Consider the following 19134-nt stretch of genomic DNA (forward strand, 5'->3'; position numbering starts at 1 on the left):
AAAAAGGCAAGATATAGGTATTACTTTTCTGGGGACAGTGTCAACGTTTGTGTTAAGCTTTAAGCTCTGTGTTAAATATTCACATTTAGATCTATTTATCACAAAGTATAAGTCCTACATCAATAAAACTTGGTTTATAGTTGTGCCCATGCATATGACAAAAGTAAAACAATTAGTAAATTAAAATTTTAATTGAATTAATTGGGTTTTTTTAAGTTTTAGCATTTATTATTAATAGAGTGTGCATACAGTGAAAGGTAATCACAATGCTAATACAGTTTTCAAGTTTTATTCCACAGATTTTGATTATCATACATAATAAAGGTTGAAAACAGTGGGGTATAACTTTGATTAGGATTGGGATAAGAAAGAACAATTAACCAAGGAAAGTTAAAGTTCAAGTTTAACACCACCACTAGAGCACATTGATTTATTAATGATCAGCTAGTGGATGTCAAACATTTGGTAATTTAGTGACCAAGGAAATACTTCTCTTTTTTTAATGATATCAAATAATTGCAAGAAAGAATGAAAGAAGCAAAAGAATGTCTGGAGAATATGATAACAATGAGTAATGAAAGATTTGTATTTTAAATGGTGTCAAATAATTGCAGGAGAGAATGAAAGAATCAAAAGAACATATGGAGAATGTGATAACAATGAGTAATGAAAGATGTGGGTTTTTTTAAATGGTGTCAATTGCAGGAGAGAATGAAAGAAGTCAAAGAATGTATGGAGAATGTGATAACAATGAGTAATGAAAGATACTTTTTTTTTTAAATGGTGTCAATTGCAGGAGAGAATGAAAGAATCAAAAGAACATATGGAGAATGTGATAACAATGAGTAATGAAAGATATGGTTTTTTTAAATGGTGTCAATTGCAGGAGAAAATGAAAGAAGCCAAAGAATGTATGGAGAATGTGATAACAATGAGTAATGAAAGATATGTTTTTTTTAAATGGTGTCAATTGCAGGAGAAAATGAAAGAAGCCAAAGAATGTATGGAGAATGTGATAACAATGAATAATGAAAGATATGGGTTTTTTTAAATGGTGTCAATTGCAGGAGAGAATGAAAGAAGCCAAAGAATGTATGGAGAATGTGATAACAATGAGTAATGAAAGATATGTTTTTTTTAAATGGTGTCAATTGCAGGAGAAAATGAAAGAAGCCAAAGAATGTATGGAGAATGTGATAACAATGAGTAATGAAAGATATGGGTTTTTTTAAATGGTGTCAATTGCAGGAGAGAATGAAAGAAGCCAAAGAATGTATGGAGAATGTGATAACAATGAGTAATGAAAGATATGTTTTTTTAAAATGGTGTCAATTGCAGGAGAGAATGAAAGAAGCCAAAGAATGTATGGAGAATGTGATAACAATGAGTAATGAAAGATATGGGTTTTTTTAAATGGTGTCAATTGCAGGAGAGAATGAAAGAATCAAAAGAACATATGGAGAATGTGATAACAATGAGTAATGAAAGATGTTTTTTTAAACATGGTGTCAATTGCAGGAGAAAATGAAAGAAGCCAAAGAATGTATGGAGAATGTGATAACAATGAGTAATGAAAGATATGTTTTTTTTAAATGGTGTCAATTGCAGGAGAAAATGAAAGAAGCCAAAGAATGTATGGAGAATGTGATAACAATGAGTAATGAAAGATATGGGTTTTTTTAAATGGTGTCAATTGCAGGAGAGAATGAAAGAAGCCAAAGAATGTATGGAGAATGTGATAACAATGAGTAATGAAAGATATGTTTTTTTTAAATGGTGTCAATTGCAGGAGAAAATGAAAGAAGCCAAAGAATGTATGGAGAATGTGATAACAATGAGTAATGAAAGATATGGGTTTTTTTAAATGGTGTCAATTGCAGGAGAGAATGAAAGAAGCCAAAGAATGTATGGAGAATGTGATAACAATGAGTAATGAAAGATATGTTTTTTTAAAATGGTGTCAATTGCAGGAGAGAATGAAAGAAGCCAAAGAATGTATGGAGAATGTGATAACAATGAGTAATGAAAGATATGGGTTTTTTTAAATGGTGTCAATTGCAGGAGAGAATGAAAGAATCAAAAGAACATATGGAGAATGTGATAACAATGAGTAATGAAAGATGTTTTTTTAAACATGGTGTCAATTGCAGGAGAGAATGAAAGAAGCCAAAGAATGTATGGAGAATGTGATAACAATGAGTAATGAAAGATATGGTTTTTTTTAAATGGTGTCAATTGCAGGAGAGAATGAAAGAATCAAAAGAACATATGGAGAATGTGATAACAATGAGTAATGAAAGATGTTTTTTTAAACATGGTGTCAATTGCAGGAGAGAATGAAAGAAGCCAAAGAATGTATGGAGAATGTGATAACAATGAGTAATAAAAGATATGTTTTTTTTAAAATGGTGTCAATTGCAGGAGAGAATGAAAGATGCCAAAGAATGTATGGAGAATGTGATAACAATGAGTAATGAAAGATATGGGTTTTTTTAAAATGGTGTCAATTGCAGGAGAGAATGAAAGATGCCAAAGAATGTATGGAGAATGTGATAACGAAAAAGCAACCCCAGAAGCCTGAGAAGACGAAGATGAAGCAAGTGTCGGGAAAGAGGGGGCGGAGGAAGGCGGCCCAGCCCACAGAAGACGAGAAGAGAGACATACGCAAAGAAAGGGAGGCAATCAAGGAGAGACAGCGAATGGAGAAGCTGGTAAATAATCACATGCAGAAAACAAAGATAAAGTTGTTTTGTTTAATGACACCACTAGAGTAAATTGATTTATTAATCATCGGCATTGAATGTCAAACATTTGATAATTTTTACATTAGTCTTAGAGAGGAATCCTGCTGCAATTTTGCATTAGTAGCAAGGGATCTTTTATATGCACCATCCCACAGACAGGGTAGCAAATACCACACCCTTTGATTGATATACCCAGGTTAAAACAGAGTGAAGCTAAAGTCTGTGATATTTAAACAGGGAACTACCACTTTCAACATAACTAGAGCTTGGCTCGGTAACCTTTACTTCTCAGACGTACGTGCATTTTTAAAATAATGAAAAATGTATTTTGGATGTTATAAAAACATGGATGACCAGAACAATTTCAGGTGTAAAATTCTAAATAACAAAAATATAAGTAAATTGTAATTTAAATGATCAAAAACCTGCTGTAATTGTGAAAAATATATTATAGTGTTTAAAAACTAAGGGTCTGTCATTTTAAAGAGATGTATATTTTTGTGCGAGTTTCTTCTTTGGAAACTGTATACTGTATATCTTGTTGCAGAGACGTCTGGAGGAGGCCCTTCAGCTTCAGGAAAAGATTGCCAGCAAGGAGGTAGAACGAAGAAACAAGGAAGAGGAAACCATGAGAAAAGCTCAGGTAACTATAGCAACTATGAACTGTAATATTTAAATTGCTATAGTTTATATTAAAGAGAAGTAAGCCTACATATATTTTTGTGCTACATATTAACTACATAGTACATAATGAAATTAGTACTAATGCCTAAATTGAAAAAACACAGTACTGTATAATACAAGCTATAAAAAAAAAATTATTACATATTACACATAATTATATATAATTCTGCATATTCCCCATATTAAAGAAATGTTCACCCAATGAAATAACATAAGATAAAATAACATAGGACTATGTCCTTTTGTCTGGTGTGGATACATTTTTGCTGACCAGATCATATAGCAGTGGGTCTGGATTTTGCTTACAAACATTCATAAATCCTTTCCCATTACAGAAATAATACTACATTATTACTGATACGAAAGCCCTAATGTAAATGTTTCAGGAAATCCAAGAACAAATGGAAGCACTTGAGCAGGAAGCTGCCGAGATCCGCCAAGCCGAAGAAGATGCTCATGAACAGTTACAGCTAGCGCGTCGGGCGGATCGCGAGGAGAGGGAGCGGAGGAGGAAGGAAGACCTCGAGAGGAAGAAGCAGCGGGCTATGGCACGGCGTGAGAAACAGAAGGCCATGATGGCGGAGGCGCGCCGGAAGGAACAGGAGATGTTGATGCAGATCACCGACTCAGAAATGAAGTTGCAGCTGGAGGAGGAAGACATGGTCAAGATGGAGGAGGAGGAGATGATGATGCAGGATGTGTTCGAGGTGAGGGTTGCACGCCACTATTTAATTTAATGTTGACATAAATGTTCGAGGTGAGGGTTGCACGCCACTGTTTGATTTAATGTTTACATAACTGTTCGAGGTGAGGATTGCACGCCACCATTTAAATTCTCATTGCATAAAAGGTGGAGGAAATGTTTGATGTGAGGGTTGTACTCCGCTAGTTAATTTTTCATTAACATAAATGGTGTAGATTTTGGAGTTGAAGATTGCACACCACCAGTTATTTTCTCATTTACGTTGAGATATTATAGGTAAAGGTTGCATACCACCAATTAATTACTCATTTACATAAATGGTACATGCCATCAGTTAACTTGTTTAACATCTACTAATGGATTGCACATTTCATTAATTGATTTATACTTATTTTCATGCTTATTAAGGTTCAAGCACACTGTCCTGGGCAGTAACCTCAGCTATTTGGGCTGTCAGTCTAGGACACTGGTTTAGTGGTTAGTGGTTAGTTGCTGGTGAGAGAGAAGTCAGTGTAGTGGTCTTACGCCTACCCACTGAGTCATTAAAACTTGAACTCCGTACCTACCAGCCATATGTCCGATGGGTTAACCATTACACCACAGAGACCAGTATGTAGATTGCACTCCACACATACATGTATATGTCATTCAGTGAAATCTCTGAGGAGATAATGATGGTGTCAGTGTTCAAACTGAGAATTGTTCAGAATACTGCGTGCAATTTATTTCATTTTAACTTATTTTCGTGCTTAGGCCAAAAAAAAGAAGAAGTTTGTTTCAGGTAACATGGCCAAAAAAAGTAGGGTAGGTAGGTAGGATTTTTTTTTTTTTTTTTTTTTGTTATTTTTTTTTTATTAGTTCAAAGAAAAGTTACCCTACCTTAAATGTGTTTGCCAGAGAAAAACTCAGTCTCAAGATGAAAGACATGAAGGCAAGCTGTCTGAAAAATCTTAGTTTACTCTTTGCAGCCAGAGAGAAATAAAAACAATCTCACTGTCAATGTCAGTTTTAAGTTTCACATGCCATTTTCAAAGACAGGAAAACAAAAAAAGTTCAAACTATTCCTTTCACCAATAAAAGTCAGTAGATGACTGCACAGAAACTTCACAGCTTTGTCCAGTTTTGTCAGAGGATGACTGCACAAATTTGTCCAAGTTGGTCAGTAGAAGACTGCACAAAAACTTCACAGATTTATCCAACTTGTATTGGAAATAACAAAACAATACTAATTTTGTGTGCAATTTACAAGTCAATCGGCTTAGAAATTAATAACTTGTAGTAAAGTTCATAGTAATTAAAAAGGCATTCCTAGCCTGAGTACTCTGACTGTAAGAGAGCTAGACGGACATTTGGACATAACTAATGAGAGCGTGTTTATGTTCAAATGTCCGTCTAGCTCTCTTACAGTCAGAGTACTCGGGCTAAGGCATTCCCTGTGGGACGGACTTATAGTTTTAATGTTTATTAGCCTATTGAACGGACCCATGCTAAAATCACTCAAATTAATTTATTCCCAATTAACTGAAACACTGAAATAAATGTGAACTGTTTAATGTTTGTGGTTATTCTTGAATATTCCGTTTATTTAATTATTACCCATGCTCAGCAGTTGATAGGCCTATCTACATCACTGGTGTAGGAAGCGGGGAAGGGGGTACTTTGTAGCAGCATCGATGGTTTATATATTAATTTTATACGTGTGTGTGCCCACCCACCCCACTTTTTGGTGTCTTCCTACAGGCTACACCCGTGTATATTAACAAATTCTGGGTACTAGGCCTAAGCAGGAGCCAACAACAAAAATTATACCACGTCTTCTTCAAATGACCTTCACCTTTGCATGCGGAAAAAACGCGATGACTTGTAGTCTGTGCATGTGGTATCGAGAAATCTTTGATTGTTTTGTTGAGAACGCACGTTGTTGTTTTTGGAAAATAAACCTACAATGTAGATGACTGGAGTTACAATAATACGATATATTTTCCTCTATAGGCCTACAGTATTTAGCAGTTTGTAATAAAAGCCGTTTAATCGCCACACGTTACGGTACTTTCATGCGATCTCGTGTGTCACCAATTACCGTGGTACCTAATAAGAGCACGTGTTAATGATTCCAATTTCAAACAAATTAGTTATACTCATATCCATTCAACGTCCAGGCATGTCTAGTCTGGGTCCAGTTTCTAACAATGCCAGTGATTGGGTCCAGGGCACGGCATAAGAAGGTGCCAAAAAGTGGGGTGGGGTGTATAAAAACCATCGCTGCTGTCTCCCCCCCCCCCCCCCACACACACCCCTCAACCTCCATTTAACACACACACTGATGTGTAAGAGTTATCCTACTTGAGTACTTCTGTTGTCTGCTTTGTCGATCCACGACCACAACTTCTCTGTGCGCTTCCCCCAACCCCAGCAGAAAAAAAAAAGTTCAGGGTCGGTGGCAAAATTTAGGGTCGGTCGGGTGACCGGAAACAAACAATTTGTTTGTTTTGGCCTTATATCCAATTAAAGTTCAAACACACTGTCTGGGGCACACACCTCAGCTATCTGGGCTGTTTGTCCAAGACAGTGAGTTAGTTGTTAATTGTTAGTGGTTAGTGAGAGAGAAGAGGGTGTAGTGGCCTTACACCTACCCACTGAGTCGTTAAAACTTGCTCTGGGTTGGGTTCCAGTACCGGGCTGCAAACCCTGTTCCTACCAGCCTTATGTCCAATGGCTTAACCATGATTCCACCGAGGCCGGTGCTGTGCTCAAGACAAAATCACAGTTAGTGATACTTAGCATTAGCTTGTGTTCTCTGATCTCATAGTGGCTGTTCAGTTTGATTATATCTATGGTTAGATGTTTACCCTGTATGTATTGAGAGTAACACAGCAGCCAGATTTCCTTCATGAATACTGTAGTGTCACATGATGTACCACAGCGACAGACTAAGCAAATGCTACAGAATATTAATATAGCTAATTTTAGGGGATGTGATGTAGCCCAGTGGTAAAGGGCTTTCTTGATGATTTGTTTGTTTTTTTATGATTTTTTTTTTTTGTGTTTTGGCTAGATTGTGTTCTTTGTTTTGTTTTTTAGGTGGAGGTTGCAAGGAATGTTTTCAAAATAAATTTATGATAAAAAAAAATTATGATTTTTTTCATATCAAGAGTGAACAAATTTGTTTCAATGCAAATAGTAAAGTCTTAGTAAACTGAACATTTATCTAAACCAGATTTTACTTGACCCAGCATGTTCAGAAAGATCAATTCTATTAGTGTTAGGGGAACTTGGTTAGTACAGTGTACATATTACTGTGAATTAAGTGAACCTGTTTCTGACAATTTGTATACAGTGGAACCTCGTTAGTCTGGACTCCAGTAGTCCGGAATCCTCACCTTACGGACATTTTTTTTGCAAAACGAAATGACCACTCAGTAAAGTTATTCATTAATCCAGATATTCAGCTTCCGGAACCGGACGGTCATAATTCTGAACCAAATGTAAAAAGTAAAGGCAAATTGCTTCGTTTGACCGGTCGCCGCTGATTGAACATAAAAGTAATCCGCCAATTAACGCTCAAGGAATCAACAGAGATAAAATGGCTGCACAGGGTTTCACACCGCAGTTTATTAACTATTCACCTGTGTTTATTTAGTGTTAGTCGGATAGAGCACAAGTGTTCACAAGTGTTTTTGGGGGTTTATAAAAATATAATTTCTTTGATCTATGACCAGACTGGCTGTTTTATTTTATAAAAAAAATAAGAAAAGACTATTTTATTTTTAAAAGTGGGTAACTCTTGGTCATACCCTACGGTACCCCATGACCTTGTTTTGTAACTACCCTTCTAACTTACCTGTATGATTTATTACTGAATACTGTTCATAATTGATTTGGTGTCCAACTCAAGAGTATTGCCAGTCACCCCAAATAAAGACAAAGGAAAGGTCTTTATACGTTAGCTTGTTCATAGCAGTTTGTGTATTACTGTTACTGTTAGGTAAACCTGTGCTTAACACTTTTGTTCCGTTGTAAAGTATGCACTGTGTTTGTAACACTTTTTATACTCGAGGATTTTAACAGTTTTTGTTGGGTTTTATGCAACTTGTTTGTAACACTTCTTATACATTGAGAAGGAAAAAATGTTGTTTCAGAATATAGATGTGGTAATCTTTGTTTAAACACTTTTGACCATACTTCAACACACAGCCAATAGCACATATGTTTATAATATTCCTTCGGAATTTAGGTAAATACTATGGCTAATTTTGCTTTGCGGTGTGGAAAAGTCTTCAAAATTAAGGTTTGCAGTAATTCTTTTCTTAAATAATTGTAATTGTCACAAGCTGTAGCAAATTGTATATGAACATAATGTCTTAATGGATATGAACTTGATAATAGCTAGAATTGTACTACTTATTACAACAGGTACAGTGAAACCCCTGTAAACCAGACACCCTCGGAAGGAAATGTTTTCTTTTATTTATGGTTATATAGCATCGAACATATGGTTAAAGACCACACAGATATTGAGAGAGGAAACCCACTGTAGCCACTTCATGGGCTACTCTTATTGATTAGCAGCAAGGGATCTTTTATATGTATCATCCCACAGACAGGATAGTACATACCACGGCCGTTGTTACACCAGTTGTGGTGCACTGACTGGAACGAGAAATAACCCAATGGGCCCACCGACAGAAATCGATCCTAGATCAATCGTGCATCAGGCGAACTCTTTACCACTGAGCTACATCGTGCCCCTGGACACCCTTGGGACTAAGTAGAATGTTTGATTTTAGATAGATTGTACATCAGGCGAACGCTTTACCACTGAGCTACATCGCGCCCCTGGACACCCTTGGGACTAAGTAGAATGTTTGATTTTAAGATGTATCCAGTTTAGAGCAATGAACACTTAGTTTTAAAAGTCCTGATTAGCAATATTTCTGGTCAACTGAAAATTGATTAGCAACTACTATTTAATATTTGAAAATTGTGTAGCGATCTCTGAAACTTGGTAGCGAATCGCGATGCGATGATGAACAAAATGTTCACTGTATATCATATTTTCTAGTTTTAAAAACCAAAAAAAACCCCCCAAAAAACCCAAAACATTCTATTTTCAATATAAATCTACATGTATGTAATCACTATCTTCAATATTGCTCTTTCAGAAATATTTACACCTTATGAAACTTAACTTTATTGTGATAGTTATTATTATCATAGTTTTAAGTGTGATGCTGTTTGTGTTGCAGGAAGAATTACGACAAGCCCAGCTCGCGGCAGAAGAAGAAGAACAGCGAATGAGAGAACTTGAGAAAGAGGTTCGTCTTTTTTCCTTTAACATCTGGTTTATTTCTAAATGACATATATAGCTCAGTGTGGCGGATCATACGATGAATTCCATTTAAAGAGACAGACCCTAGTTTTTAAACACTGAGGCATATTTTTCACTATTAGAGCCATTTATGATCACTGAAGTCAAACATTATTTGTATTTTATTATTTAGTTTATCTATTTCCGTACAACCGAAGTATTTCTGGTCATCTTGTTGTTTCTAATACCACAAAATGCATTTTTCTTATTTTTAAAAATGCACGTGTGTCCGTGAAGTAATGATTATGGAGTCATGTTGTAGCCTAGTTTTAAGGATATTTCTCTGTTTCAACATCACAGACTGTTAATTGTTTCATTCTGTTGTAACTTTATTCAAATATGTTACAAGTTTGTAGATTAACCAAACATAGTGTCCATTTTTACGGGTTCAAATTAGGGTCTGTGACTTTAATGGAGTTGGTATATTTTTTTCTTCTGTTAAGCCAGAGCAGCGAGGAAGGAAGGAAATGTTTTATTTAACGACGCACTCAATAATAGCTTAATGGACCCACCGATGGGGATCGATCCCAAACTGACCACTCATCAAGCGAGTGCTTTACCACTGGGCTACGTCCTGCCCCTTTAAAAAAAAAAAAAAAAAAAATGTTTTATTTAACGACGCACTCGCCACATTTTATTTACGGTTATATGGTGTCAGACATATGATTAAGAACCACACAGATATAGAGGGACCAAACCCGCTGTCGCCACTTTATGGCCTACTCTTTTCGATTAGCAGCAAGGGATCTTTTATATGCACCATCCCACAGACAGGGTAGTACATACCACGGCCTTTGATATGCCAGTCGTGGTGCACTGGCTGGAACGACAAATAGCCCAATGGGCCCATGACAGGTATCAATCCCAGACTGACCGCGCATCGAGCGAGCGCTTTACCACTGGGCTACGTCCTGTCCCTGGCAGGAACAAAGTCTGAGGAGAAGTAATCTTAACCATGTTTTATTTTTGTGATATTTTCCACAATTTCAGGCCGAGGAAGAAGCGATGCGTCGACTCGTGGACGAAAGAGAGAGGGCTGAGCGAGAGAAATGGGCATTGGCAGAGCAACAGCGCCAGTTGGAAGAAGAATCGAGAAGAAAACAGTAAGTGTTATTCTGTGATCATTACCGTAGAGGGGTGCATGGAGGGAAAGGGGGTGGAGGCAGAGTTTACCTCTAGGTTTCTGGATCAGGAGGATGCTAAATTGTTAACAACTTTACTGATTCTATCAGCAGTTGTCTCACAGACTGATGAGAAAACTATTTCTCGTCCTAGCCAGTGCACCACGACTGGTACATCAAAGGCTGTGGTATGTGCTATCCTGTCTATGGGATGGTGCATATAAAAGATCCCTTGCTGCTAATGAAAAAAATGTAGCAGGTTTCCTTTTTAACACTATATGTCAAAATTACCAAATGTTTGACATCCAGTATCCGATAATTAATAAATCATAGTGCTCTGGTGGTGTTGTTAAACAAAACAAACAAACTTTAACTGTGATGAGAAAAATAAAAAACATAATAAGCTACAATAATATCATGATAGGAAGGGTTCGAATATGAGTTTGACGGGTGGGCGAAGATTTCATATGTTTTTGTGGGATGTTTTTTTACTGAGGCCTGATGCCCCTGTCTATACCACCAGTTTATAAATAAAAATAAAAAATTATATTTGTATCGTAATTGTTTTCAATTTCCACCATTTATAAACATAAAAGTTAATATTTAAATCATTATTGTTTTCTGTGTCTACCATTTATAAACTTTAAAAAGTTTTGTATCATGATTATTTTCTTTGTTCAGTGTTTATAATATTAAAAAACCTGATTTTTGTATCATGAATAATTTTTTATAATGATTGTTAAACTTAATTTTTGTATCATGATTGTTTTTCTTGATCACTGTTTATAAAGTTAAAAAAACATTTTTTTTTGTATCGTGATTGTTTTTTTCATGTACACTTTTTTTTAAACTTAAAAAATTTAATTTTTATATCATGATTGCTTTCTATTACTGTTTGAAAGTGACAGTTGTATTTCAAATTGAATGTTTAGAGAGTTGTTGCTTGAAGAAGAGAGGAGACTGGAACAAGAGAGAAGGAGAAAGTTGGAAGAAGAAGAAATTATGAGAGCAGAAGAAAGGAAGAGATTGATAGAGGTAGAACCCCTCCCCCCAAAAGAACAACTAAAAAATACCCACAAAAAAAACCCCATCCCTTGCTTATTTTTGGTAGGAGTAGCCTACATGGCAGAAGTGGATTTTTTCTTTCTCTCTACCAGGGAGTGGGATGTAGCTCAAGGGGTAGCGTGTTCGCCTGTGAAGCAGTCAGTCATCGGATCGATCTTTCTCAATAGACCCATTTGCAGTTTGGGCTATTTTCCGTTACAACCAGTGGTCCACAACTGGTTCATCAAAGGATGTGGTATGTGCTGTCCTGTCTGTGGAAAAGTGCATATAAAAGTCCCCTTGCTGCTTATCAGAAAGAGTAGCCTATGTGGCGGCAGCGGGTTTCCTCTAAAGAAATATGTCAGAATGACTACATGTTTGACGTCCAATAACCGATGATAAGATGAAAATGAATGTGCTCTAGAGGCGTTGTTAAATAAAACAAACTTTACTTTCTCTCTACCAAGTGTCGAAATAATCATATGTTAGATATCAAATAAACCAGGCCCTAATCATTCCAGCAAAATGAACGTTTTTTATTTAACCGAAAGTCGGCTTAGTCACCAAGTTATTAGCAGCAGTGAGAAGTCTGAAGTTGCTGCAATATTCTGGATCTAATCCGATTTCAAAAACAAAATCACACAACAGACATCAAAACCGCAACTTTTTTTATTGTCATATCTCACATGGCACCTTGTCACCATATGTCGGACAATGTTTTTACTTTGGCACTAGACTGTATCCTCGAGTAATCGTGAACCAGGAAATGGTTTCTGCACATGTGCACTGTAATGTACGAATGATTTGATGAAATAATGTTTTACCTTGTTAAATTTATTATCAAAATCAATCAACAAATGTTAATACTCATGCCAATTTCTGTTGTGAAGAGATTAAATACATGTTGTAGTCTAATGTTGACATTCTTCAGATACACCTGTAAACCAGGCTATTCCGGCTATTGTTTCTCAAAGTGACGCATGTCGTACTGTGTGCTGTGACCAGATAAGCATTGTTAATTCTCGGCCACATTCATTTCTGTAATCCAGAAAATGCTAATTAGAACTTTAATTTTAACATAACGACACATGTTCAAGTTAATAATATCACGTTTTTAATAAAACATATAACTCATTTTAAATTTTAGTAGTATTTTATATTGAAATATTATGATTAGAACCAAGTGTAAAATTTTGAATTTATCCGATTGAACGCAGAAACTGGCAAAACATTACGAAATGTACTCATAAATGTTCATTTCACCTATTTTTTTTCAAATTTCTCACCTTTCTCCTGTGAAGGGAGAAGTCACTTCTCCTACTTTTTCAATTCTAGATTAGGGCCTGATAAACAAAGTTTAAAATGTGCTTGTTAAACAGACATGTGCATGCAAACCTAATGTTAGAGAGGATGAGGACCAGCCTCCACTTTAAACAAAAAGGTTGATACAAATATTCCATATGAAATAACATTTCTGGTTTACACTTTTACATGTAGTTGTGGGGAGGTGGGGATACGTAAAGAACAGAGTATGAGTTCGGAAATATTCATAATTGTGAAAAGTATCTTAGATGGGTCAGCTGATATTTTATAAGAATTGTTTGTAATTTTTTGTGAATTTATTGATATACAACAATCACAAATTGTATAACATCAGGTAGCATAGCAAAGCGATTTTATAATAAGTTTGTGGTTGTTGTACATCAATACATTCATCAAAATGTGCAAACAATTCTTATAATTACAAACAATACGACTTATTTAGTTCAGAATACACATAAATCAGTTTCTAACATCCTTTCCATTATCTGTTTTATGCATTGACGTTACATTTGACATACTGACGTCATTTTCTGAGGTTTATCGAAGGATAAGATTCAGTTTTTCTTTGACATTGTCCAATCAGAATAGAGTAAATCTTATAACATCGGGAAGTTTGTAATTATATAGGAAATAACTCTGGCTTTCAGTAATCTTTAAAGTTTAATACATAATTTGACAATCTGTTTGTTGATGTAAGATGTCTACTTGCAGCTACAAAGAATGGAGGCTGAAGCGCGTGAAAACATGAAGCAAGAGATTGAGCGCCGACGTGAATGGGTGCTAATGCGGAGAGAGAAAAACATGGAGCGACGGTCACACCTGGACAAGATCCGACACGGCCAGGGAATTACCAAACCCTGGGTGTTCTCCTACTTCATCAAGTGGCCACGTGAGAACTACAACAAGTATGTTATACTACTTTCTATATCCATTTGTTATGTAGGGAATTACCAAACACTGGGTGTTCTCCTGCTTCATCAAGTGGCCACGTGAGACCTACAACAAGTATGTTATACTACTTTCTATACCACTTGTTATGTAAGGAATTACCAAACCCTGGGTGTTCTCCTACTTCATCAAGTGGCCATGTGAGACCTACAACAAGTATGTTATACTACTTTCTATACCACTTGTTATGTAGGGAATTACCAAACCCTGGGTCTTTTCCTACTTCATCAAGTGGCCACGCGAGACCTACAACAAGTATGTTATACTACTTTCTATATCGCTTGTTATGTAGGGAATTACCAAACCCTGGGTCTTCTCCTACTTCATCAAGTGGCCACGCGAGACCTACAACAAGTATGTTATACTACTTTCTATATCGCTTGTTATGTAGGGAATTACCAAACCTCGAGTCTTCTACTACTTCATCAAGTGGCCACGCGAGACCTACAACAAGTATGTTATACTACTTTCTATATCGCTTATGTAGGGAATTACCAAACCCTGGGTCTTCTCCTACTTCATCAAGTGGCCACGTGAGACCTACAACAAGTATGTTATACTACTTTCTATACCACTTGTTATGTAGGGAATTACCAAACCCTGGGTGTTCTCCTACTTCATCAAGTGGCCATGCGAGACCTGCAATAAGTATGTTATACTACTTTCTATACCACTTGTTATGTAGGGAATTACCAAACCCTGGGTCTTCTCCTACTTCATCAAGTGGCACGTGAGACCTACAACAAGTATGTTATACTACTTTCTATACAACTTGTATAACATTCACACTACATTCTATAGCACTTGTTATGTAAGAGTGATACTACTTTCTCTACCACTTTGAATTACCAAAGCCTGGGTTACCTACTTCATCAAGTGCACATGTGAAACCTACAATATATGTACTACTTTCTCTATGAGTTGTTGTCTCACTCAAATATCAAGCCACAGTAAGTGAGTGAGACAAATCAGAGAGAAAGTAGTACATGTATTATAGGTCTCACATGTGTGCACTTGATGAAGTAGGTGACTCAGACGTTGGTAATTCCAAGTGGTAGAGAAAGTAGTATCAATCTTACATAACAAGTGCTATAGAATGTAGTATTAATTATACGTTTCCCCAAATATAATAATGTTAAATTGCAAACAATTGAATTAAAACAAAATTAAAGATGTGTAAAAATAAGACGGCTTAATAAGGTTACAAAGTCATCTTTTTGTGCAATAAAATGTTTTTAGTCGGTGTGTTAACTTCCCAACAGTTTCACTTGGACTGACCTTATGCTGTTACCATAATTCAAATACAAACCTTCAGAAAATTTTGTCTAACAACAAAATCTTATTACTTCTTTTTATGTTTTTATTAGACGAATGGGTGAAGATCCTAAGAAGAAGCCAGGATTCCGTCAGAAGCCTAAGGCACTCGTTGATGAGACAGGGGCATCAGTTGCCGCAGGGGAGTCGGCTACCACAGTGGAGTCAGCTACCACAGTCGACGTTTCAGTCAAATAAAACAATTTGATGATGCACAAAGCAGTTATATTTACAGCTAAACATTTATGAAGTGTCAGGGGTGAAATAAAGTTAATTTGTTGTATGTACATGATGTAATCATAGTGAATATGTAATACACGTGTTTGGAAAAGCAAACATGTTGCACTGTTAAGTAAATTTTTTATTACTCATGGAGAGAAGAGGACTTAGGAAGTTTAGGGATACGTTCCGTCTTCGTTTTATATTAGTAGTACTTTACCAGTCTGGGATAGAAATATGTAGAATGTTTCGTTAGTCTACTGGACAAGTACATCGATAATCTACTCTGCCAGTATCTTTTTTTTTCTCTCCAAATAAAGTAGACGGAGGTACATGTTGCTTGTCTGAGCAGATTTTCACATGTTAGGAACTAATGGACTAATGTTTATTTGAACACTGACAGTAGATAATGGACAATGGAATGTAATTTGGTTTAAAGCATTATCTTAAATCAAATGATGCCCCCCCCCCCCCCCCAAAAAAAAAAACCTAAATTATTTCGTCTCTATATAAACCCACTCCCACCCTTTTAAAAAAAACAGCTAAATATTATTTAACAAAAAAATCAAAATAAATTATTGATCTCTACACTCCCCATTAAAAAGGACGAAATATTATTTATTAAAAAAAACCCCTAAATTATTTCATCTCTACATGAAGAAAATGACTAAAGATTAATTATTATTGGCATCGGTGTTTGACATGAAACTCACATGTGTTAACAGTCATTGCAAGATGGTCTGAAACAGTTATAAATGATCATACATCTCTGCCCAGCATTTGGAACAAGCACTTGTCTGCTCTAAAACAAGTGAAAATCTGCTCAGCAAAGGTAAACTTTCTTGACAAGTAAATATTTTAGCTGATAAGTAGATTTATAGTCTAGTGAAAATATTCTGCTTATTTATGTCATCTGTCAGTATCTGACTACAGGGTCAAGCTGTCAGTATCTGACTACAGGGTCAAGCTGTCAGTATCTGACTACAGGGTCAAGCTGTCAGTATCTGACTACAGGGTCAAGCTGTCAGTATCTGACTACAGGGTCAAGCTGTCAGTATCTGACTACAGGGTCAAGTGCATTTGTACTAAGCTTTATGATCATCTAATCGGTACATTTATGTGCAAAGATGGATTTTTTCTTCATAAAATTTCATCAGTTTTCCGATATTGTTTTTAATAAAATCCCTAAAATTAAAAAAGAAAGAAAAGAAGACTAAATAGAGATTATATAAATAGCAAAATCTTCTTACAAGATAAAGAATCATTTCTTCTTCTTTGGTATCTGTCAATTTCGAGATTCCTAAATAGTCCTAGCATTATGATTATCATAATATTTACATGTATGTGGATTCATTAGCATCATAGGACCATGGATTATGTTGCAGATATTGAGATGTTCCCAAAATGTTATGGGATTATTGAGAAATTATGAATGTCAGCTAGCTCTACTGAATAGAAATACTACCATACATGTATAGCTTTGTTCTTTAAGAATGTTGATAGGCCAAACATTATGTATTATACAGTGAAACCTCTCAAAACCGGACCCTCCGTAAACCGGAATTCCCTCAAAACTGGACGTTTATCGAAGCGCCGTTTTAGATGTCTGTACAGAAGAGAACCTCTCTAAACCAGATACCTCTTATAACCAGACTTTTTACTTGCTTGATAGGGTGTCCAGTTTCGAGGAGTTTCACTGGATTTAATTTTATAGTCGCCTACCTAAATGTATTTTTTAACTGTTTCCTTTGCCAAATATATGTCTGTGATATTTAAAAAATATATTTAGTATTATATATTAACATTGATTTATTAGCACGTAATTAGGTATTACACAGGAATGTGATTTTCTAGCTGGGTTTTTTTTCTCTAATTTCAAGGTTTTTTGGCATAAAATAATGTTTATACATGTATAATTAAAACTGGATTAGATTGAAATGGCGAAAAATAACCTACTATAATTATGCTATAGAAAATTCAGAGCACATTTTGAATGATTTTATTTTATAGCTTTTATTTTTAATTAAGTATTACATACCTGGGCATGTTTTATATTAATTTATATAAGATGAGGGAAGGTGAATCAAGGATTTTAATACTTTCTCTCTTTTTTTGGTTAAAATTGCCAGTATGTACTTTTTTCTATCATCTATTATACATAAGCATTTATGGCTTTGAGCATAATATATATATACTGCAATATACTGTACTTTTTATTGTTATATTTTTATACTGTCTGTTGTTAAGTTGTTAGTGTAATCTTCTTGCTGCAATAGTGTTTTGTTATTATTTTTAATTTGCTTCACACTGTTTTATGGTATTTCATAGTGTCGCATAGGGAAAATAAGTTATTTGTGAAAAAATATTTTAACATTAAGTGCCAACATCAGGGGCCTAATTCACTAAACTCTTGCAACTTTGTGATCTCGCAATGCAATGCTAAAAGACTTACAAAGAGGATGCTTTGTTGTCTAGCAAAGCCTAAGAGATCTTTATGAATTGGGCCCCAGGTCTACTTGTAGCAAATGTTTCCATTGAACTTTAAGCAGTTACTGTCAAACTTCAATGGGCAAAATTAATTAAGGTAATTACGATCAGGTGCAGAAGATAAGGTGCACTGAACTGAAACTACCAAGTATTTTTTGTAAGGTCATCTTAAAATAATTATTGTAATGCACGTCAATATGTATATAAAGGTTTTTTCATGATTCCACCATTTTAAAAAAAAAATTGAGAAAAATTATGTTTTAAACAAAAGATGTACATGTTAAAGGTATGGTTGCATACCATTTGACCTACTAAAGGCAGAGCGATTTGAAATGTGCATCATTTGTACATTCCTCATTTACCCTTTCACTCCTAGTTTTTATATAGCCCGAGCTGAAGGCTCAATATATTTTCAGGTAATGTTTGATTGGGTCATTATTTGTGCAACCCTGCTTTTAAGTATGTGCTTCTTTACCTCTTTAATTGGAATCATCAAGTTTTCAAATGTAAGAATTATGTATAAAATTACATTAGATCTTCAATCTTTCATTTAATGTCGATCATGAAAATTTATTTTCAGGAATGCAATGATTTTCATTTTTGGATTTTCATTCGTGGAGTACTTTAACATTTTTCAGTATGTTTCATGCATGTTTTTTATTTTATTTTATGAAACAGTCTGTGATGTGCTTAGTTTTCAGTACCAAAATAAAATATTTAAAATACAGTATCAGTTACAAAATGTCTGCTCACTTTATATTGTATTGTTTAAATGAACACATTATACATGTAGTTATAGAAGATTAAATTGTTGCTTTACTAAAGACTTTTGTGTTTGTTTTAATATTGCCAGAGAATTGTTAGTTAATGATGTGATTAACCACTGGAATTTTTAAAATAGTAGAAGTGGTTTTTGGAACAAAAAGACCAGCAATTCCCAAAATTGGATTTGGTAAAATTAAGGAAGGATTTTTTTTTTAATTTAACAACACTGAACACATTTTTATTTATGGTTATATGGCATCAGATATTTGATGGTCAAGGATCACACAAATTAATTAAAGAGGAGACCCACTGCTGCCATTTCATGGCTACTCATTTTTTAAATTAGCAATAAGGGATCTTTTATGTGCACCATTCCACAGACAGGATAGTACAGATTTTGTTACACCAGTTATG

At 35.2% G+C, this 19134-nt stretch overlaps 1 protein-coding gene across 2 annotated transcripts in view; it reads left to right on the plus strand.

The window, feature by feature from the left end:
* Nucleotides 1-18779, plus strand: part of LOC121369729 (trichohyalin-like) — a 61546-nt gene extending 42767 nt beyond the window's left edge. For both annotated transcript variants that reach the window (XM_041494783.1, XM_041494784.1), the window contains 8 exons: nucleotides 2514-2711; nucleotides 3292-3387; nucleotides 3815-4135; nucleotides 9378-9446; nucleotides 10490-10602; nucleotides 11553-11655; nucleotides 13699-13892; nucleotides 15303-18779. In XM_041494783.1, the coding sequence (XP_041350717.1) occupies nucleotides 2514-2711; nucleotides 3292-3387; nucleotides 3815-4135; nucleotides 9378-9446; nucleotides 10490-10602; nucleotides 11553-11655; nucleotides 13699-13892; nucleotides 15303-15447 (1239 nt within the window). In that variant the 3' untranslated portion in view covers nucleotides 15448-18779. The remainder of the gene's footprint in view (nucleotides 1-2513; nucleotides 2712-3291; nucleotides 3388-3814; nucleotides 4136-9377; nucleotides 9447-10489; nucleotides 10603-11552; nucleotides 11656-13698; nucleotides 13893-15302) is intronic.
* Nucleotides 18780-19134: the final 355 nt, after the last annotated feature.

Source organism: Gigantopelta aegis, chromosome 4, assembly GCF_016097555.1.
Source record: "Gigantopelta aegis isolate Gae_Host chromosome 4, Gae_host_genome, whole genome shotgun sequence".
Classification (NCBI taxonomy): Eukaryota; Metazoa; Mollusca; class Gastropoda; order Neomphalida; family Peltospiridae; genus Gigantopelta; species Gigantopelta aegis.